Genomic DNA, 24,410 nt, shown 5'->3' with positions numbered 1-24,410 from the left:
TTCCTACACCTCTCGTCAGACCGTGAAACCGCAACTTACCGCGCTGTATTAACGAACTATAGTAAATTATTCACTCAACTGCTACGGAAATTGAGGTTATGGTGACAGCTCCCTTTCGATTTTCATACAAATCAGAACCTTTGATAACTGTAAAACGTATTTCAAACGTAAGGCAAAAATATTTGGGATCTTAGAAAAAAAATAGTCATTTAAATATTATATCATAGGGCGCTATATTTTATACTCGTAATAACTTATTAATATTATTTGACCAATTAGCGCTTTCACCCTTTTGTGGGAATTCAGACTGGTCTGGAAATGGTTAACTTACATTTAATATGCAAATGTAGGGTATTTTATATATAATTTCTATGTACGTGTGATGTCACTGAACTCCTTCTAAACGGCTTAACCGATTTACGTGCGGTTTTCAGAGAAACATAGATCGTTGAGCTGTGCGTGTTCGTAGATATTAAAATCTTCAATCTTATACCTAAAAGAGATGTAAGGAGCAAAAATGTTTTATTTATCGATCTACCAGGGTTGCATTCGAGGAGAATGCATTTGCATTTGCATGGAAAGATATTGTTTTTTCGTGTATAAAACAAGTTTGTTTTTGAATGCTTACAAACAGCATTTGTTTATTGTAGATCTCAATCAGATTTTTTCCTTAAATTCGTTGTAATTTCTACCCATTTATTTCGTTTTATTGGATTTTTGGTAACGCTAAAATAATATTAAATTTAATGCATTTTTAAAAATCGTATTTTTACATAAGTACACCCTTTTGTTGGTGAGACGACCGGAGTTTGGCATTTGCAAAAAGAATGCCATATTAAAAAATAAATAAATTATGCTTTAGAATTCAACCATAAACAAATACCTACTTAAATGAAATATTGTTAGAATATAGTCAATTTTATTTTTGGAATTTAATCACAAACCAGTATCTAGGTACCTACTTATCAATGAAAAGTCTTTTGCCAACATTTGGGCAAGACAACGTCTGTCGGGTCCGCTAGTTTATATATTAAATTCCTCTATACGTGTGATGTCACTAAACTCCTTCTAAACGGCTTAACAGATTTACGTGCGGTTTTTTAGGGAAACATAGATCATTGCGCTGCGCGTGTTCGTAGATATTAAAATCTTCAATCTAATATGTAAAAGAGATGCAAGGAGCAAACAGTTTTATTCATTGATCTACTAGGGTTGCATTCGAGAAGAATGCATTAACAAAAAAATTAAAAGATGTTGGTTTTTTGTATTTAAAAAAAAAATGTTTTTTAATGTTTACAAACAGCATTTGTTTTTTGTGGATCTCAATCAGATTATTTTCTAAAATTCCTTATACTTTCTTCCCGTTTATTTCTTTCTGCTGGATTTTTAGTATTACTAAAATAATATTAAATTCAATACATTTTAAAATATCGTATTCCTACATAAGTACACCCCTCTGTTGGTGAGAAGACATTTTAAATAAAAAGTATTTTCAAATTAGATTTTAAATATTATTAATATTTAAAGCATTAACTTTGTGGTCAAACATAGATGTTATTTAATATTTGGAAATAACTAATTACCGACTTTTCTATGTCTACCGGTTTCAAGACGTACCCGTCTCTTCGTCAGGACACCAATTAAACCAACATTCATGAGTCGCGCTCAGCCACCGTACGGGCTGGGCGTGAAATATAGTTCCTCTCCAACCGTAGCTTATAATCTAATAATAAATTTGAAAATAATTTGTTATATGTTAGAAAACAATGAGTCAATGTTTATAAGTCGTTAGTGTGTAGTAGTGTAGTCATGTTTTATACAAACAGTGGAAAAAAGAAGACTATTTATTTAATAGCATTGTTTTATACTTTATTCTCAACAAAATATGTGACAAATAGTGAACAATGGACACTTTGAAAAAATAGTGCGCCTGTAACCTTAAAATCATAAAATTTTATATAAATCTATTAAAACCGTTTAAGAATGCACCAGCTTTTGACGCGAAAGTACCTAAATTTTGTTATTTGGAACACTACACCCATAATTAATAAATTACAACATTGCTTCTAAAAGTGAACTGACATTTATTGATAAACACATAATATTTCAAATATCTGCCTTCTAATAACATACAAAATAATAAATCAAACCGCTCATACACGCGTTTGTGTAATATTCATGTTAAAAAGTGAATTAAACAGGAATCTTGCGTCTCATACAACGAAATAATACGGACCAAAATGGACACCAAGTCGTTGGAACAATAGGCATAATCCCCCAGTAACTACACACGTGCGTTTCCAGAAATTATCAAGCAGCCAGTGGGCCACATGGCGACGGTATCTACCTACTGTCTACAAAAGCTTCTCTTCGGACATCTATCTCCCTTTGTTAACCATGGAGTTGAAAAAAGTGTTTTATTTATTTAGTTTTTTATTGCTTACTTCTTGACATGAACACTTGACAAATTTATTACTATGCTCTATTTTTTGTAAATTTATTGATATCATTTTAACTTTGCTAAAATTTCTCGTCCATGTGCTTTGTAGCTGCACGATGATTGGTTATCTAGCTTTCATATATTTTTTAAAATACCTAAATTTTGTAAATGGGGTCTAGAATTCCAATCGTTTATGCGTTTAGTAGCTGCAAGACGTGTTGTAATCATACTCCTTTTTACTGTTCATATTATTTTTAAATATCATAAATACACTAAATGTATTTGTCAATTTTTTAAATGCGTAAATAGGGGGCTAAATTTCTAACTATCTATGCGCTCTGTAGCTGCAAGACGTCCTATAATCTAGCTCCTATCTGTTATAATTTTTAATTGATCTTGTTAACTTAACTTAACTTAGTTAAATACGAGGAACTAGACTCCCAACCGTCCATGCGCTCTGTAGCCGCAAGACGTGCTGGGATATTTACTAATTGTACAGCTCCCTTAAGGTAATTTTCACAAAAATGGCGCTATATAAAGCATCCAACTATATTCAAACCAACATGCAAAACCCACTATACACCTTCACCATAGTTGTTGCACAAAAATATAAAATCAACACGACATGCATTTTAATAAGCACATGCACTGATTAGGACAAACATGCACTGATTAAATTATGAAAATATTATTTTGTTTGAGAATTAATGAAAAGGAGGGGATTTAGGGAGGGGGTAATCTTAATAGGTTTAATAGGGTGACCATTACAGTCGAACATTGTATAAAGAACTATATTGGAAGTTTATTTGATTATTGATCAAAGGTGTCCCGACGAAGAGACGGGTACGTCTCGAAGCCGGTAGACCTAGAAAAGTCGGTAAGTAGTTATGTACAAATATTTAATAATATTTATAAAATTTTAAACACAAGGCAATATATTTCGGTACGTATTTATAACAAAAAGGTTGAAATATTTTGTAATCAGAACATAATTACAAGAAAAATAATTTCATAAATATATCATTGCATTTTTTTCATTTCGGTTCGCTTATTTAATTTCGCTCTACATTTTAAATTGCATAAATTTACATTTAGAAATGCTTTGCAAAAGCTCTGATTCAACACGGATTTTCTAGCGAGTCGAGCATGTTCGCAGGCATGATTTTCCTGGTTGCGTGAAAAGAAGCTTTACATTATTTTTTTATTTATTTTATTAGGTAAACAAACAGTATGTATACAAATATTGCCAATTTCTTTGTATATTAGTGTAAGAAACTCATGCACACACCAAAAAAATTGTTCACACTTAGTACAATAATTTGAATTATGTTCAATTTAATAAATTTAAAAGAAACGAAATGAAAAAATATGTATACAATAATAAAGTTAAATATATGCTCCTCTCGAAATTTCTATAATTTTTGACCTAAATTTACATATATTGTCACAAAAAATATCAGCCTCGGTAAATATATTGTTATATTGGTCGCATATTTTAGGTATTGTAGATTGTTTAAAATAGTTTGATTTGTACACTATCAATGCATTTTTAAAATTTTGTGTTAATTAGCAAAAAAATTATGCTATATGTTCATAATTGTGAGTTTTTTTTAAACTTACTTGATTAGACCCTGGAAGGCTTTAAAATGATAAATAGATATTTCAAAACCGATGGAGATTCTCTGTATTGTTAATTTAGCATCTTACATTTGTAAGGTTTCCATTGGTTCACTTTCAGGCTTCTATCGTGTATTAATCGCAGGACATTGATCCTGTAAAGTCCCACAACTCTTCTGCCACAAGCTAACTCAAAGGGTTGTCTTTTTTAAGGCTTCTTTACTAAAATTATCAGAAAAAATAAACTAAAAAGAAATATTGCTTCAATTAGTAAAATTCCATAATAAGGACGTTGTCTGGAGATAAGTTTGCCTATAGTCCTTAAAATGTAAAATGATTAGAATGACAGTTGTCAGAAAAACTGACGACATAACTTTGTAGTAACGTCTAAGGAGTGATTTATATTGACACACGAAAAATCATTCGTATTTGGTAGGTTAATTAATTTTTTTAATACATCAACATAAATATATAAAATCAGCTTTAAAACTTGAAAAAAACTAAAATAAACCTAATTATTAACGACGTTCTTACGAGGTTATATCATTTTGCAAAAACGTTAGAGATGGGACAAATTGATCAATGTAAATTGATGGAACAAAAAAAAAATCGTTTGATAATGTTCACGAAAAAGTATAAATGTCTTATTTTTGGTGAATAATTGTATTCAACACACTATAATAGGCTCGTTTTTGCGTTTTTTATATCAATTTTCGGAAACAGAGTTTCATGTTTGCTTGAAAAAACGATTTGATCGGTACATGATCAGTGATCAGTTATTTCCCATCATTTGAGTTTGACAGCAGTCATTCTAATCATCTTACATTTTAAGGACTATAGTAGTGTTTTGTCCGCCTCGTGGTCAGCGCCTTTACCTGCCATGTTTATACTTTTGTGTTCAGTTTCTTCATATAACTGTTGTAATTGGCTTGGGCCGTACATATAATAAATAATTAAAAATTTAGATGTTTCACGTGAAACATTTATTTTAAAAATGTGTTTATTCCTCATAGTAATAATTCTCTAGAGAAGCCCTTAAGACTGTAGTCTGGTAAAACAAACGCAAAATTGGGAAATCATACGATTTTGCCATTTTAAAACGAATGTTTTTTTTTAAATCGCGCAATAAAAAAAAACATAAATGAGATTTATGTTTTTTTATTTATTTATTTTTGATATTTATGGATGAAAACAGTTCTCCAAAATATCCATATTGATTTTGGATACAGAATTAATCATTGTAAATCAATTATATATATTTTTATCGGTATTCGATGTATGTAATATTTCCCTATTTCGTTTCGTATGATCGTTTGTTCGTCATGTATCCATCTCACTCTAATGCAATTATAATCGTATTTCGCTCTCTTTTCCTCTTATACGATACGAATCAATTAACGAAACGAAATAGTTACAGAATAAGGCCGCAGTTAATCCATGATGACGTAGCATCGTTATTCTGTACACAAATCCATAATCCTCTTACAAAACCAAAACGAAAAGTAAACGAAACTAACCATAGATAAATCATAGCAATTATAGAAATTAAAAGAATTAATTACAAATTGATTATTTTGACATCCCACATGACCGCCTACTCATTTTTAAATAATGTTGCTCATTGTTAATACGATTTATGATTTTTTTTTTGTATTTTTTAAAAATTATCCGGCTATCGCTGTGCAAAAAATCAAGCCAATTGGTTTCTCCGTTGCGACGTGAAGGACACACAAACAAACAAACACACTTTCGCAATTATATTATTTAAAAAATATTGGTGTTCTTCTGATTTATTCAAATTATTAATTTTAAGGGCCATTTTCAACGAGTCGCTAATAACTTACTTTTATAATACAGGAATCAAGTTAGGGTAGAGTGGGGTTCGAACCGCGGACCTTTGATCCGTGAGTCCGAGACACTAGCCATAGGACTAAAACCCGCTTCAAATAGTACTAAAAGATATTGATATCGAATAAAAATATGTCAATCGAAGCTAAACTGGCAGTGCACAACGGAGTTTTAGTCCCAACACTTATGTATGGAAGTGAAACATGGAACTGGCAGAGGAAGGATGAAAGCCGAGTGAACGCGGTTGAAATGCGATCTCTTAGACGAATGTGTGGGAAATCAATGTATGACAGGGTTACGAATGATGAAATCAGGTGAGAGTGTAAATCTGAGTCAAGTATAATTGATAAGATTAAGAAAGGGTCTCTGAGATGGTTTGGTCACGTAGAACGAATGAACGACGTAAAACAAATAAATATTGCGCAAATGAACGGCAACGTGAGACGAGGACGACCAAGAAAGACGTGGCATGATCAGATAAACAAAAATCTTAAGTCTGGTCATGTCAAAAGCAGACAGAACCGAAGGGCATGTATGACAAGATGTATGAATGTGGAAGAGGCTAGGATTGTATGCCAGGATAGACGTGTGTGGCGGTCCATTCTCTCTGCCTACCCCTACGGGGAAATGGCGTGATGGTAGTAGTAGTAGTAGATAAAATTTAAAGGGAGATTTTAATATTAGTGTATCTTTTACCTTTACTTACATAAAATTATGTACGTATGTGGTGAGAATTAAAAAAATTTTTTTTTTTTTTTTTCAAGTTTTTGAAATTTGGTGACCCGAGTTAACACAAAAATTTCGTTCGTATTAGTAGGCACCCTAGAATATTTTATTTGAAAACGTTCCGTCACGCACACGCAAACAAAGCTTTAAGATTTGAATGGACTGTACTTACCGAGCCAATAAGCGAACGCTATTCTTTTTTCTCTTTGTAGTTGTAAACAATCGTGAATTGCCATGTATGTAAAATTCAATGCCAGTGCAAACTTACGTAATATTCCCGCCATTTTTGTACCTACAACTCATTTTTTTACGTCTGGCAGGCCCAGACACATTCGCTCTTGGGTGCTGCGAATCGAAGGTCAAGTTTGCCGCCCCGAGTGAAAAGGTGAAATCAAACACGCCACCTGAATTTAAATACTGGATGACGAGCTGTTTCTTTTACTCGTGCGAGGAAATTAATCGTAGCGTGTTTTCGGGCTTGTTTTTTACGTACGATTGTTACCACACGGGACATAAATCACATTCGAACGCACGTTCTAAAAACAAAAATAAATCGATCAAGGGAATCGTAAGTATTCCTTTGTTTTTTTTCTTAATGAGATACGCGCCAACTTGTTAAGTTTTAAACAGATTCATTATAGATTTTAGTATTATGATTTGAGGCATGTTGTTTTTGAATCTTAATAAGGCGAACGCAACCCACGTCAGCAAGATCTTCACAATAACGTCGTGAATGTGTATAAATATTTGTAGACCGGCTTGATTAAGAAAACTCTGTCATGTATTCGGATCATTTAAAAACATCTTGAACATTGGCACTCTCAGAACTGTTTTTTTTTAACAATGTTTTAAGTATGTCTAAATGCTTGCAGACTGGCTGGATTTTCTCCCTAGGAAGCTGTTTGTATTTAAATTTGTTGCAACAGAGAGGGAAAACATTTTTGAGAAGGGAATATGGGAGTCTAGATATTAACAGGGCTTATGACCTGTCATTGGCTGGTTAAAGTGGCCACTTTACACACTGTGTAACATTCACCATTCTGCCTATGTTCAAACTTCCACATTTTCTAAACTCTTCCATCTGTTGACTTTTCTGAACTTAAAGAGCAATTTAAATATGAACAACTAGGGAGAAAATCTAGCCAATCTGCAAGCATTTTGATATACTCAAAAAAAAATTGAATTAACTAGCTGGTAAAAGAAGGAGCATAAAAAATTGGAAAATTGTTTTTAAGCGTTGCCATGTAGGTGAGTTGGTTCAGCCGGATTTATCTCAACCACATGATAAAGGTTTCAGCTCTTTTACTTCACAAAAGTAAACTGATGGAAGAGCTAAGGAAATGTAGATGTTCAAAAATAGGCAGAATGGTGAATGTTACACAGTATGAAAAGTGGTCACTTAAACCAGCCAATGACAGGTCATAAGCCCTGTAAATGCCTAGACTCCCATATTCCCTTCTCAAAAATGTTTTCCCTCTCTGTTGCAAACAATTTAAATAGGTATATGAAACAATTAAAATTTATTTTCTCAATACATTTTCAAGAAACTTCGCAATAAAATTAGATGCTCTAATTTTTACCGCGTGTAAGAGTTATGTCCAAATGCTTGCAGACTTCCTGGATTTACTTCATAGAGAGTGAACTACCTGGTAAAAGAAGAAGTATAAAAAAATCGTAAATTGTTTTCAGGCGTTGCCAAGTAGGTGAATTGGTTCAGCCGGATGAATCTCACTCACATGATAAAGGTTTCAGCCGTTTTACTTCACAAAAGTCAACGGATGGAAGAGTTGAGGAAATGTGGATGTTAAAACAATGGTGCACGTTACACAGTGTGTAAAGTTGTCACTTTAACCAGCCAATGATAGGTCATAAGTCCTGTAAATGCCTAGACTCCCATATCCCCTTCACAAAAATGTTTTCCCTCGCTATCGCGACAAATTTAAATATGAATAATATTTAATTGAATTTTCTGTAACATATTATATTCCCAGGTATTTGAAACTTTAGACCCTTTCAATGATTTGGTTTGTCAGTCAGGGGATTTTGAGCATCAAGGCACGACGTTTTGAACAGTATGTAGATGTACATGGGTTTTTGCAATTTAAAAACCTCATCCTCTGTTGTAGTACATCAAATCCATTATAGATTTTACCATTATGTTTTGAGGCACGGTTTTTTGTTATCTTAATATGGCGAACGATTACCCACGTAAATAAGATCCTCACAGATCATCAAGACTCACAAAATGGTAAATAATAAATGCCAAACGATAATAAATGTATTTTTTTATGACATTGGAATTTTTTAATTCGGTACATTAGCCTAACAGAATAAGAACGTTCAGTGCATCGAAATTGGATACGGAAAATGTTTTCTTACACGCGGTAAAAATTAGAGCATCTAATTTTATGGCGAAGTTTCTCGAAAACGTATTAAGTTTTTTTTATTTAAATTGTTTCATATACCTATCTAAATATGTAATACGTATATAGATATACTCAGAAAGTGAAAACATTGAGAGAAGATAATATGAATGTCTAAGCTTTTACAGGGCTTATAACCTGCCATTGGTTGGGTTAAGTGGCCACTTTACACACTGTGTAGCATTCACCATTCTGCTTATGTTTAATCATCCACATTTCCTCAACTTTTCCATCTGTTGATTTTTGTGAAGTAAAAGAACTAAAACGCTTATCATGTTAGTGAGATTCATCTAATGACAGGTCATAAGCCCTGTAAGTCCCTAGACTTCTAAATTACCTCCTCAAAAATGGTTTTCTTCTTGGTTGCAACAAATTTAGATATTTTTTACAGTCGTGGTGACTTGGTTTGGACATGACATGACAAGAGCGAATGGGCGGTGACATAACAGACAGAAAGATTTACGACGCAAATGTCGATTGATGCAGAAAACGAAGAGGATCGAGAAAGATGTGGCGTGACTAAATTCAACGAATACTTGAGGATGGACAACAACTTGACTACCATATACCGCACACCGCATTTGAGAACATAAGTCTTTTTGGCGGTGCCCACATACACGGAAAGTTGCTCGTTGCCGAACGAAGGAGCTCTCTGTAATCTGGTAGGCTTACCATCTTTGTGCTAAGGAAGTTAATCCAGAAGCACATAATATGCACTTCATTGAATTGAGAAAGGAGGGAAGTGAATTCTTCACTGATTGGGATTAAACTGATTGGACATGATCGATTCGCCGAAATGATTACAAAACTTTTTAAAAGCCTTGAAATTCTTTTTGGAAGCCACAAGATCTGTATTTCCAACAGGATCTATAGCAGGGCCTCGGATAGTAGCGAGAAGCTCCATTCCGTCATCATAGAGAGCAGAAAAGGGACAAGATGACAGGATGTGTTCAGAAGACTGATTAAGATATCCGCAGCAGCACAAAGGGGAATCAACAATATTGAAAACAAATCATTTTTGATTAAACTTACCATGACCTGATAAAAACTGCGTATTGCAGTAATCGGGGATAAACCAAAAAGATTTTAATCGCTGACGGATTGAAGAAAAAAAAAGGTAACCCTTCCTGAAGGGGACGATTCCCATCGCGATTGCCAAGCATTAAGAAAAGCATTTAAAGACACGGTTTTTATATCCGATTGAGACATTCCTTCAGTTAGGAGTAGACGAACGCCACCAATAACAGAGGAACGCTTTCTTTTAAGTGGAAATTTGAGAATCAGACCTCTAGATCCAAAGGGAACAACCCCGTTAGAATCGGGATCGCATCCGTCGAGCATGTCCTATATGCTCTAGCAAGAGCCAGGAGAGATAGCCTTTGTCCGCTTAAAATAATTCGCTTGAAATTTTGCAACTCAGATCGGTGTGCCCAACAGCCAGCTGCATACCATACGATGCCTAGGAAAATGGATTTATAATAGATGAGGATGGACAAGTAAAAAGTTGGAATAATCGTCATGCGTGAATGAGAAGATGTATATATGAATGTATAGGAATCGAGGTGTGAATGAAAGACATACCAAATAGTCGTTCTATCCTCTCTGCCCACGGGGAAACCGCGCGCTACGATGGTTTGTTTATTCTTGGAATTACATTAAAAAAACATTCTTAAAATATCTTGGAATTCTTAAAATATCAAAAACATATTATTAATGTGTCTAGAAGATATTATTGATGCTTTACGGTCAGCCATCTATGGTCAAACGAGTAAATATTTTGCATTGATTGGTGTGAAGTTATGATCACTTGATGCGCGGAAGTTTACTATGTAAGTGATGGCAACCACTATTTTGCATAATGCCAAAATAAGATTCGCTAATGAGTTTTTATGAATGATGGCACGTAGGTAATGAGGAAGTTTGATGTTTTTATTTATTTATTATTTGTTAGTAGCCAATTTAATTTAATTTTATAAGGTAATTAAAAACACACAATTTGTAGGTTATTGGCGATACAATTTCACGTGCATGTATGAGGGTATCAAAAGCAAACTTAGAGATCTCCATTGAAGAAGTATCTGAGGTATTTGTGAAAAACTTTGAAAAAAGAATTGTGAGATTTGTAATTACGGAGAATGCGATGTTTGCGGTGTCAAGTAGTATAAATGAATCTTCTGCTTATGCAAGATTTAGAGACGGTTTTGAATTACGCTATTATTTAGGTAGGTATATTTTTATGTATAGATTTTTTTGGCATCAATAACTAATTTTACATTTTTGGTGGAGATTCCTAAGTTTGCTTCTAATACCTTCAATCATAGAATTACACAAAATAGCCAGTATTACTTTTAATTAATTTGTTGTTTTTTTTTTTTAATTTCTTATACAATACATTGAAAAATGAGTACGCGTGTACTCATTATCTAAAATTTTGTATTTATTGTATTCCCGACACATACGGGATAGCAGTGTAGTATTATTTTTATTTATTTCTTTATACATATAAAGATAACATCTGAACAACATGCTCTATAGTACTATACATAAATATATGCAATGTCTCGCAGCAGTCTCCTGCAATGGTCTCTTTCCTTTGACAAAATCCAAAATTATTATTTTTTTATTTTTTTTATTTGAAAATTTATTTATAAACCCTTACGGATTATTACATTCATTTTACATAAAATAATATATACATTTTTCATTTATACTCTGTTGTTCAAAATAATATTTTTTACATCTTTTGAAAAGTTTGTCTGAGTCTTTTGTTTAGTTTTGTCTGGTAGTTTATTGTATAATTTCAGTCCCTGGTTCATTAGTCTTGATTGTCCTCGTCTTGTTTTAGAAAGTTGTATATAGTATTTGTCTGATATTCTCGTATTATGTCCATGTTGACTACATTTTTTACAAGTTTTAGTTCTTCGTCTACAATTACATTAGTGGCTAATTTATGGATAAATTTTAATGATTCTAGTTAAAGTGGTTCAGTTATATTTAATTGCTTAGTTTGTTTAAAAAGTTCTCTAGTTGCAGTTAAATAGGGAAGGTCATATACTTACTTTAATATTTTATTTTGTTGTCTTAGTAGTCTGTTTATGTCATTTTGATATCCTGCTTCCCCATAGTAGTTGCGTATAACATATTTTAGTTTTTACATAGGCTTCATACATTAGAATTTTTTCCGTTTTCGGAATAAAATTTTTGATTTTTAAAAAAAGACTCGATAATGTCGCCACTTTTCTAATTAAATTGTTGATATGAATTGTCCATGTTAATTGTCTGTCTATTGTTAGTCCTAAGTATTTAACACGTTCAATTTCAGTAAGTCGTTCATTATTTATGTGAGCATCTACTTTATGACATTTTTTTCTAGATTCGAAATGGATAATATTGCTTTTTTTTTCATTAAGTGTAAGTAAGTTTGTGTTTGTCCATTTAGTCAACATAGTTAGGTCTTTGTTTATGCCATTGTTTGTTAATACGTCTGTTTGATTTTTATAGAATAGTCCAATGTCGTCGGCATACATAATATTTTTTCCCTTGAAATTGTACAGTGACAAATCATGAATGTATAAAATATATAATATTGGACCCAAAATAGATCCTTGGGGTACATTTATCATACGGTACATCCTGAAAATGATTTTCATTTTGGAGAACTTAATATGGTCATCCAGGGGTGGTATTCTTAACGTAAAAGCGCGACAAAAAACGCATTTTAAACGCGTATTTACTTACTAAATACAAGTTAACAGAGCGATCTCTTTGCACACAATGCCGTTCAGAATACCAGCCAAGGGGATTGAACACTCCCGGCACCACAAAAGATAAATTTATCTGAGCGAAAGTCGTACATGTTTTTGGTATTAAATCATTCAAATGACAGGAAAACCTTGTACGAGCATTCTGCTGGGATCTCCTCTTGTAACCACATGGCCAGAAATGTGTCAATGAATCTTTTTTTTAAAAATATCTAATATCCAGTACCTTCATAAACTAAAACAATGTCTTATTAGCATGATGTAATAACTTATATGTACATATAAGTTATTAATTAAAAAATACTTGGTACACTTCCACTTATTTATTTGACCAATTAGCGCTTTCACCCTCGAATGTAGCATTACTTGAAAACAAAGGCAGTTTAAATATGTCCCGATGTCTGAGCGTTCTCAATTCCGCATTTATTTTTATTTTATTGAGGAGGTTAATGTATCTACTTAATAGTTTAACATTTTATAGATAAGTTATATATCAAAAACAACGCGCCGTTTTGTCAGGGATTAAAAATAAAAAAGATACAAAATAAAAATATCAAATTAAGAAAAAAAAAATTTTTTGATTTTTTAAAGTTTTTTTAATTTTGAATGAAGCGTAGTCTATCTCGCTCAAATTAAGGTTTTGGCAGATATGGTATTTTTCATACAAATTCAGGGTAAAAGATTGTACAAAACAAAATATGCACGGTGACGATTGCGCATGCGAAGACAAGATGAGAAAATTGTCGGCTAGAGTCGATCTCGCTAGATCTTTTGGCGCTAAAAGTCTGTTCATTATTACAAGATTTTCCAAATAAACAAACCAGCCTCGTGATATCTGACGGAGAATAGCCTATTTTTCATTTTTTTATATTTTTTAATTTAAGCCAATCGACAGGATATTTGATAAACCTTTATGGATTGGTATATAAACAAGTATTAATTTTTTTAATTAAATTAATATAAATAAAAAGTATGATAAAACATAAGTAACATAATGTAAACAACAAGATGTAAGGAAATAAAATGTATACAAAGATAAAATTATTATATCGGAGTGACCAGAGACCAGACATTATTGCCCACATATATTTCACACATATCATCTTAATCTAAACGGCACGGTAAAATTATAGTAGATTGACATTTGGATTCGTTTGTACCTATTGACATTTGATAATATTTACATTCTTCGTTTTTTTTATAAAACTCAATGATTTTAGTAAAAATATCAACAAAAACGTCTCGGTTAATATATTATTTGAAAAAAAATGTAGTATAAGCGTTCTTATAATTTACCTAAATATTTCAATTTTGTTGACCATTTTTAACGAGTTGTAAATAACTCACTATCAGAAAATGGAAATCAAGTTGGGGTAGAGTGGAGTTCAAACCTCGGACCTCTGATCCGTGAGTCCGCAACACTAGCCACGGGACCACAACCCGATTCGAATTATAATGTAAAACTTAACAAAAGAGATTTTAGTGATAATTTTGTCAAAGTCATCATTTAAATTGGGCGAGTAAAGTAAAAAAAGGTAAAAATCCTGCAAAAGGAGATTAGTCGGTCTCATGGTGTACTGTTATTGCGTTTTAATGCATTAAATAAGTAAATAATTGTGAAACAATAAATTTCGATGAACCGTATTGTATTTTATTATGCCGTGTGGATTTTTGCCGTGGTGTGAAATGGGCCAATCGTGCGATATCACGCAGTGGGCTCGTGGTTTGCACGTGCACAGCGGTCCAGTCTCCGTGAATGTAGGTTAACTATCTAACTTCAATATTTTATTATATGAAAGCATTCGTCGTTTGATTTGCCAGATTTTCCTAACTCGCAAAGGGGCCGTGTATTCAAAATGGTTGAAGAACACTGTTTTACACACTGGATATTCACATTCAAAAAGCACACAATCTTGCGATGCACAGAATCTTGCGAGGTAATGCTTACCTCGAATGGCGTAACTTTTGTGGGTAGATCTCAATAATTAATTTCGGGTATTGTTGAGCAAGTCAGAATATATTTTGATGAGCATGAAATGGAATATCAGAGTGGGCGCTATTAGCAGGGAGAAAATAATAAAAATGAACGTTGATTGATTTACACTTGTTACGTCATGTCATTGTAAATTAGCGGCAAATGTGCACTTGATCAGTTGGCTACGGTTATCTTACACGATATTTGAAAAATTGAAAAAAAATGTGAAAAAATTAAAATATGAAGGACTCCCTAGGGAGAAAATCCAGCTAGTCTGCAAGCATTTGGACATACTCAAAACATTGTTGAATTAACTACCTGGTAAAAGAAGAAGTATACAAAATTGAAAAATAGTTTTCAGGCGTTGCCTAGTAGGTGAATTCTGTGAACGTCTGCTCCGGAATATCTAAGGGAACTATGCATTCTAGATGAACTAGCTGACGGGCGTCTCACGTTTAGATCAGCCACGTCTACGGCGAGAGGAAAAGTTATTATACCTCTACGCAAACAGCGCACTAAATTTAGTGAACGCGCATTTGCGGTCGCAGGCCCTATGGCATGGAAAGTGCGAGGCTGTGAAAGTGAAGTGATGTTTCGGAAAAAACTGAAAACCCACTTGTTCTTTAAATCATTTGAATAAATGCGTAGCATGTGACAACAAAATAAATTATTTTAATTATTTACAAATTTAAAAGAATCACTATGTAAAGCGCTCTTGAGGTATTTTATTACGAAAATGGCGCTGTATAAGTTATCCATAATAATAATAATGAATTAGTTCAGCCGGATGAATCTCACCCACATGATAAAGGTTTCAGCTCCTTTACTTCACAAAAGTCAACAGATGGAATAGTTGAGGAAATGTGAATGTTCAGAAATAGGCAGAATGGTGAATGTTACACGTGCGTAAAGTGGCCACTTAAACCAGCCAATGACAGATCATAAGCCCTGTAAATGCCTAGACTTCCATATTCTCTTCTCAAAAATGTTTTCCCTCTTTGTTGCTACAAATTTAAAAGATATCATTCGTTAACTTATTATTAAGGTTAACAAGATAATAGGCGATACTCGATTCAAAGGGTCTCTGTTTTACGTATGCAGTTTACAGGGTCCATTGTCCTTTTTCTAGTACATAACTTACATCATTGGAAGAACGACGGAAGAGAGGGGTCGCGACAGAAACTTGTAAGATACTAAATTATTACTATAATCGCCCCTGCGTGAGATGTATCAATCAAATCTCAACTCAAATTTACGGGGTCATAACTAGAAATCGTCCCCAATCAATCTCAAGTCTAAGAAAAACTTCCTTTCCATCAGGGTGGTTTGAGAAGGGAGTAAATTACCAAGCCTAGTTGTCCATTCGTTTTTGGTCAGCCAGTTCAAAAACCGTTTGGATGCTTTTTTGAAGGAAGAGGAACTTGGACAAAAGGTAGTACACGAGATATAGGCACACAGGCAAAGGCCACCCGCCTATAAAGAATAATAATAAATATGACGTTTCTTGACTTATCTAGTTGGAAAAGATTTTATTCGTTGTTCTATTTGCTGTCTAATATTGTATCTTTTAGATAAAAAATGATCAAATGTGGTTCTGTAATTGAATATATATATTTTTTTTATTCTAATAAAAAACTGTTGGGAAGAAGACGTTTTTATCATCAATACCTCAAGCGACGCGTCGTCCGTCCGTCCAGCTCCGATGTTTATCTGGGACAAATATTTTAAAGACTGAGTTAGCGTTTGACTATTAATAATTATTCGCTCTGTTTACACGCTCAACACAAAATTATATGAAAATCACGCACGGCGAAATCAATGAAAATTAATGATATTTAAGTAAATAACAAAACAAATGCTTTTTTTTACTGACATAGTGGTGTTCAAATTATTATCTTTAGTATTCTTCTTCTTCTAGTGCCTTGCCGGGTCCCCCCGACGTTGGCGATAACTACAGCGAAAGCATATGTATCTGTCCTGCGCTACTTTTATATTTCGCAGCCAGGACGACTGCTTATTGATGCACTCGCCGTAGTGATTCCTGGGAAAAGATGACCAGAGTGGTTTCCCGTTGCCTTCTCTGGTGGATTTTCTGTCGGGGTTACCTTCCCTTAGCTGGTTGTTTTTGGTTTTGAGGCGCCAAAAACTCGCCTTTCATCCTCTCGTTATCTGCTGTGATCACACCGGTGTGAGTGTGATTCCATTGTCCAGGGTTCGCGACGTGGACGCTAACGAGTTGGACTAGTCAGTAGTGCTGCCGATGGAATGCAACTGGGCGTTTGCAGCATTTTATAGAATCGCACCCTCCAGCAAGATGTGACTCACTGCGACCCTAGTGACAGTTCGAACCCCATCTATAGTATAAAGGAAAACTATCGAAGTAAACATGCTTAAAAGGGCCTTATTCATCATCATCATTCCCTTTTCGCAATTAATGGTGCATAGGGCACTGCATTGTTTCACCAGTTGCAGCGTATCTTAATTATTTTTGTTACATGAAGGTAAGATGATCAGTCTTACGCATTTTAAATAAATATTTCATGTCAACCATGTCGGGAATCGAACCCGAGACCTCTTGCATGGTAAGCTAACGCGCTGACGATTACACCACGAGGCCGACCTTATTTATAAATCTGGTATAAAGTTACGCCCAGGCATAGTAGAAGAATAAGGATGGAAATACCATCATTATTATAGTGGTTCGACAAGGATTGTATTACCATCCTTTTTTACCACTATGCCAAGTCGCAACTTTATACCAGGTTTATAAGTAAGGGTCTATGACTTGCAATAATTGTGCCTACAGCTACGGCATTTTTAGCGTTTTCGCTCATATTTACATACGATTGTCTGTGTTCACGTATTAAATAGAAATAATAGTTTTTTTGCAGTCAACTTGATTTCTTTGTCTTGGCGTAGATGTTTTTGGAGTATTTTACTGTACGCCAGTAGTTGCGCCCACAGAATACCCACCTTGTTTGCCTATCTTGGGCCCTTTTCACACATGCCTCGCCAATCCACCCGACCCGGTAATTTTACGGGTACACCCTACAAAAGGTGACACATTTTGTATGCGTTTGTAGGATGTACTCGGTAAAATTACTGGGCCGGGTGGATTGGCGTGGCATGTGTGAAAAGGGCCTTAAGGTCCAACTTTTACTGTAAATATACTCCGATCAAGAAGTTATCACCGTAGACGTTTCCTTTTTTATCTTACGTATAATTCCGCGATTTGGATTTTATTTCCACTGTATTTTATTGTCTGTTTTCTGTACCTGGGAATCTCTATAAATCATTGTTACATATTTGGCATTCTATTTAAAGTTTGCTTATGCATATTCTTTAATCTTCCCTGATTACAGTTTCTATTTTCGCTATTAATCTATGCCCAGGTAAGTACCTTGTGTCCAAGATATAATACTATGGTTTTGTTCCCATTTCTGATTAACAGTAATATCTTGTTTCTGGTCTGAAAGCGTTGAATAGTAATCATTATTTTTTTGTTATTGTAACTAATTCGATCTTACTTTTTATATCTACAAATAGCTCTTTTGAAAAACAAAATATTATTAGCGCTCCAAAAGCAGATGGATTTCGTCATGTGCAACTGCGCAGCCTTTGATAAAATCCGCCCAATTATTTATTTTGGTTTGATACTTAAAAACATTTTGTTATGTCTTCACAATCTAATTTGAATTTTATGCTTAATCATTGAGGACTTACTGACAGTTGCTATTTTCATGCTAATGTGTAAGCTTTTGAACACTGACGTTAAGAAATAAATCAAAAGCCTTCGCGGTATTCGAAAAAATATGAATTTATAATATTCTGTATTAGGTAGTGATGATAGGTGGTGACGTTCATTATAATCACTCGTCATGTTGTTCAATTAAAAATTATTATAATTCTTTTGTTTCAGATGTTTCAACACAGAATGTCATCACACAAGACCTTAATCGTAAAAGTTACCAAAAGTTAATTGGCTGGGACATATCAATCCGCAGTTAATGTGATTTTCATTGTAATTGAAGCAACGGACAAAATCATAAATAATAATGGCGTACTCGTACAGATACCACGCTAACAGTGGTCCCACCAGAGTCAATAGAACATCGTGGGGTCCTACTTCCGCCCACACACAAATAGACGTCCAGAACAAAATATACGAGAGACGCTTGAGCGGAAATTTTGATAGAATAATAAACTCCTTCGATAGAACGAACGCGTTCGAATGCGTAAGGAGCGCGTTCGAGCAAGCCTGCAGCAAAACCGCCAAGGAATCCGCGCCGCAAAATGGCGTCAGGTACAGACAACATGGCGGCGACCGAACAGCTGATTGCGTAGACAGCGCTAAGTCAAAATCGAAACCTACGCCGATCCCTCGCCCAAACGTAGAAAAACAAGACGAAATCCAAAAGAAAGACAGGTTTATCGGGCATTCTGATATAATTGTCAACGGGAAGGGGAATTGCGGCCTGAGCAGTAGCTACGAAAGGGCGGATGTCGGACTGGCGTGTAGGCAGACCCCGTGCGCGGATGAAGATGTTACCGCCTATTACCAAGACAGAATTTACATGTCGCAAGCGAGGCAGTTGTATCCGCTTCAAGAAGATTTGGCTGATTGGATAAACAAAACAATTGGTGAGTGCTTTTATTTGTTGATATTTTCAATTGCGTATACGAAGTTGCAGAAGTGCATTAGTAAAGGCCCCTAGAGGCAATCATTTTCAGTTTAGTTCAGTGCGGCGTTTATTGACAATACATTTAAAGTACATACTCGCAATACGAAATATAAGAAAATAAGTGTTTGACGTGTAAAAATTGCAAAAAAATATTCCATATACACTAGATACAAAAATACTGTTCTAAAGCTACACATCTATCTTCAATTCTTCTATATATATATAAAAGGCAATGTTGAATTGGTTGTCCTCGATGGACTGAATTACGTGCGGTTTTCAGATAAATGTACATCTTTGTCACAAAAAAGTTTATAGCTCATAAAATTTTCAATTTATTAAGAACAAATACAGTTAGGAGCGTAAACGTTTTTTTCTCCATCATCGCCGAGAATGCGTATACAAAAACAATTGCATGGTTGTTTTTTTTTGTGTGTAAAAAAGTTTGTTTTTGAATGTTTACCAACATTTGTTTTTTATGGATCCCAATCTGATTATTTCTTTCAATTCCTTATAATTTCTACCAATTTATTTATTTTTACTGGTTTTTTGGTAATACTAAAATGATAAATATTAACTGACATTCGAAATATTTCTGAAAATCAAATCCCTAACTTAAGTGCACCCCTGAGCAGACACTTTGACATTAAATTTGCTAAATTAGAAAAAAAAAAAGTTCTGTTCTTGAAAATCAATCGTTTTTTGTTTTGGAATTCAAACATAAACAAATACCTAGGTTCCTACTTATCAACGAAAAGCTACACCGTCTTTTTTACTTTTATCCGAACAGTTTTTAGACCCTTCACGCACAATCATGTTTATTGAAATTTATGTTTATGTAATAATTTTTATTTGTAGTATTTTTTGATAGTATGCATGCTTCCATTTTCTATTATGTTGTATCCCAACTCAACACAGGGCTCTTGGATTCATAGAGTTAGGGGTACGTTTTTAGTTTTTCTGTAATATTTATCTTTAAATAAATAAATAAAAAATCAGGCATTTGGGTTTCACTTCTGGTCAAACAATAAGGAGAGGTCTTAGCAAAACGTTTGTACGAGGTTTTCCCAGGGAATTAATTATGTACAACTCAAAACCCGGACGACTTTTGCTCAGAGGCACCTCTCCTTTATCGTACCGAGACTGTTTAATATTCTCGAAGAGCGTGTAAAGCTCGTAGCACGAAATCTATTTTCAAAAAAGAGTTTCAGGACTGGAACTTACTTAGAAGAAGGGGTTTGAGCGAGAAACTCTTTGATGGTTTTTCAAATATTGGAGTTTGTTTATTTATTTTTTTTATTTTTATGAACTTCAAATGTTTTTTTATTGCATGTTATTTTATTGAATCTTGACCATGTATTTTTTAATGACGTTTTTGTTCCGTATAATAAATATTTATTTATTTATTTATTTGGTGATATGTATGTTGTTAAAGTGTTATACATATATTCGTCCCAACTCAACACATGACTCAACGTCCATGGAATTGAGATTTGTGTGTTTTTTTACATTATATTTTACATATCTTGTGAATAAAATAATTAAATGAAATATAAAGCTCACGTCTAAACCGGCTGGTGGTTGAAAAACGACTAAAAACGCGTTGGCCGTGACTGAGCATTTGAGCATGAGTTAAATGTCATAATTTTAGAGGGCGCAGGGTGCGTCTATGTGTACTAATGGTTCAACGGTTTTATTTAAGAAAACCAAACCTATTTCCATAGAATTAAGAATAGTCCAGAGATCGCATATGCACATCAAACAGAAGGCGACTCAACAACTCAAAAATGAGTATGTTTACGTTTTGACCCATTAGATTCTTTGTAGACGTCGCTCAGTACGCAACTCCTGATTTGAATTCAATTATGCCGTGTTGTGTCCCCTTAAAGTTTATAAATACTGCTAGTATCTTAAAGAAATAGGATGCAATCACATTTCATTTGTAATTTGCAAATTAATGTGTATATAAAAAATGCATTACTTAAAAATTGAATTATTTTTCCATCTGTCAGATTGTCGAAGAAACAAAATGGAAATTTCGTTAGTGTTGCGAGGGTAGTAAATTTTTCTACCCTACTTTGCTCATCTAATGAAAGAACTAATTAAAATTAGACCTTAGATTAAACAACGCCGTGGGGGACATTTGAACGACATTATCTTTAAAACAACAAATATTATTCAACATGATATAAAAATATCCGTTTTATGTCAAATAAAATTTGTTTTATATTTTTAGTTCATACTTCATTAATTAAATTAATCCTTTTAAATGACCCTTTACTTATCTACTCCGTTGTGTCAATCAATGTTTTCGCGTGCACAATAAAATTTTAGAGAAATCAACAGATTTTTTTTTTTTTAGCTTACATTTGTGTTATGACTTTTTTTTCCCCATCAAGCAACATTACCCGGCGATTTCACGAATGCGAGCGGCAAAAGTAAGGTGGAGTGGGGGAATTATTGGACACAGTCCGATGTATTCAAATATGATTCTACGCTCCTTCTGGACTATTCTTAATTATGTGCCTATTTCTTTGGTTACGTAAATGAATCAAACTTTTTAAGTAAGTATATTTAATAATGTTTTATCTTTAGAGGAAACGCTGTCTGACTTTTAATCATTCCCGTATTTTAACGCTAGACTATGGAGCTATAAATATTTACCATTGGCGTGACTCAAAAGTTACGCTTTATTGATAAATAGTTTTTTATGGGATCCAGAACCATCCAAAAACCCATAAAACCTTCCAGTTTTATCTACGGCCTTCGGACGCACGGTTGACAAATATTATATACAAATAAAATAGATATTTTTTATAAACACAAAACTGAAAATTTCATTCTGATACTCGATTAAAAAAAAAACAAAATCGGTTCAGTTCTAAGATGCGGAAAATGGTACAGCAAAACGTTGATTTTTCTGTTTTAGTTAGACATAAAAGGTCTGAAATGCAGCTATATTTTCCCATAGCATCGGGCAGACAGCTTCAAGACAGTGGCAGGAAAACAATGTTTAAATACTTTTTTATCAAAGTTCCCTGTCACTGCAAATCCTCACAATTTATGTAATTCGAAACACAGAAAAAAATGTGCTTGTACATGTCTACGAGTGATTTGAATTAAATTGAATAATTGATATCAAACTTTCGATTGTGTTCATTTATTTATTTAATTTTACGATACGCCCATGGGGCATTTACAAAAAATATGCAGGTAAGTACAAACATAGTAAGTAATAATTTAAAAGATAAACAACGCTTTTTTGTATATATGTAGAAACAATAAAAAGCATACTGCCATGCAAAATAAAAAGTAAAACTTTGCATAGTAAAAAAAAAAAATGTATTTATGGATATAAGAAAAGTAATTGAATTAAAAAGCAAATTGTAAATAACTTGTAAAGAATTTAAACAAAAAAAAATATATTTACATATACTTATACGTTTATTGTTAAAAACAAATAATAAAAATTAGTTTATAGTAAGTGCATATAAGATAATGACATAATATCTGGTACAAAAAAATATTTGATACATTAATTTCAGAAAAAGATTTAATATACATTTACGACTATGTTCTCAAATCTAGCAATAGCAAAGCATTGCCGGATTCAGCTCGTATTACATACAATAATATTACATATTATCATCATAAGAAAATTACCATATTGTAATAAAAATGAAGAAATTACAAAAATGAATGTTTCATAGTCCCTGGACTGGTACCTGAAGCGTAAGACTGATCGTTTTACTTTCATGTAACAAAAAATGATGAAATTAAGCTGCGATTGGTGTATTAACGCAGTGCCCCATGCACCATTAGGATTAGGTGCGGAAAATAAAGAATAATGATAATTATATTCTTTAATTAAAAATTATGATATTATGAGCTTAGTAATGTTCTAACGTAATTAATTCATTTTTAATTTCTGGATTGACCAGCAGTCCGTATCCTGAATACGTTACGCACAAGAAGACTACATAATTTTCGTAATAATTATTTTCTATCGAGAACGCAACACTGCGTTCATATAATAGTGAGGTCATGACATAACGAATTTCCGAGAAATTGAAAAATTACGTATTTCAAACAGATGTAAAAAAGAAAGAAAGCGGCCTCCGTGGTGTAGTGGTCAAGACACTTGACTCACGCACGGTAGGTTCTGGGTTCGATTCCCGTTGAGAAAAAAAAAAAAAAGGTGATTTTTCTCAAGCCTGGGTGTTCTGTGATGTAATTCACCACTGTAATTGGGCCTTCTGGCCTGTTGTGGTGCAAAAAAACAATAAAACAAAAAATGGTAAAACATCAAATAACAAAACCGTAGCAGATAACCATGGGTTCAGCAGAGGGCTTCTGGTAAATTCCAAGGGGGACCATTCATCTAATTTCAATAAAGATACAGGAGTTCAAATCTTACATATAAATAATAAATAATGTTTCTCACTAGGAGGGCTTTGAGAAATATTGTTCGTTTGGTTTTGTATTTATTTTTTATCTTATATTGCGATATCTTGTACTTATTTTCCCCTTTTTTTACATTTTTCTAAATATTATTTTAAAAAAAACATATTATATGTATACTTTTTTCGCTCCTTATATTTAAGTTAGAAGTAATAATTATTATACAATTATGCAGTGTGATCATATGTTTACATGTAAAAGATCTTTACCGACAAGCCATATCAATTGGCTTGGTGAGTCCTGTGACAAAAAAATTAAAAAATGTTTTAAATACAAAAAAAAATGTAATATTATATGTAAATGTAAATAATAAAATTTATTTGTTTTTTAATATTATTTATTGCTCTAGTGCCATTATCCAGAAAGAAAATACGGTAATATGTTTGTGTGAAGAAAGGTGAGAGCTCATTTCCTCTTAACAAATAATTAATTTTACAGGTAAGCCAAAAGAAGAAAAAATCTTTTGCGAATCTGGAGATA

General features: G+C 33.3%; 1 protein-coding gene across 1 annotated transcript in view; it reads left to right on the top strand.

The window, feature by feature from the left end:
- LOC148280499 (uncharacterized) overlaps positions 1–24,410 on the top strand; it is a 215,475-nt gene that overhangs the window by 145,848 nt on the left and 45,217 nt on the right. Inside the window, exon 4 of the mRNA XM_088228285.1 lies at positions 18,710–19,431. Coding sequence (XP_088084411.1) covers positions 18,846–19,431 — 586 coding nt within the window. The 5' untranslated portion in view covers positions 18,710–18,845. The remainder of the gene's footprint in view (positions 1–18,709; positions 19,432–24,410) is intronic.

The sequence above is a fragment of the Micrasema longulum genome, unplaced genomic scaffold (genome assembly GCF_059751315.1).
Source record: "Micrasema longulum isolate JH-2025_06_02 unplaced genomic scaffold, ASM5975131v1 h1tg000575l, whole genome shotgun sequence".
NCBI classification, from domain to species: domain Eukaryota; kingdom Metazoa; phylum Arthropoda; class Insecta; order Trichoptera; family Brachycentridae; genus Micrasema; species Micrasema longulum.
The sequence above is the reverse complement of the archived record's forward strand: the minus strand, read 5'-3'. Positions and strand labels throughout refer to the sequence as shown.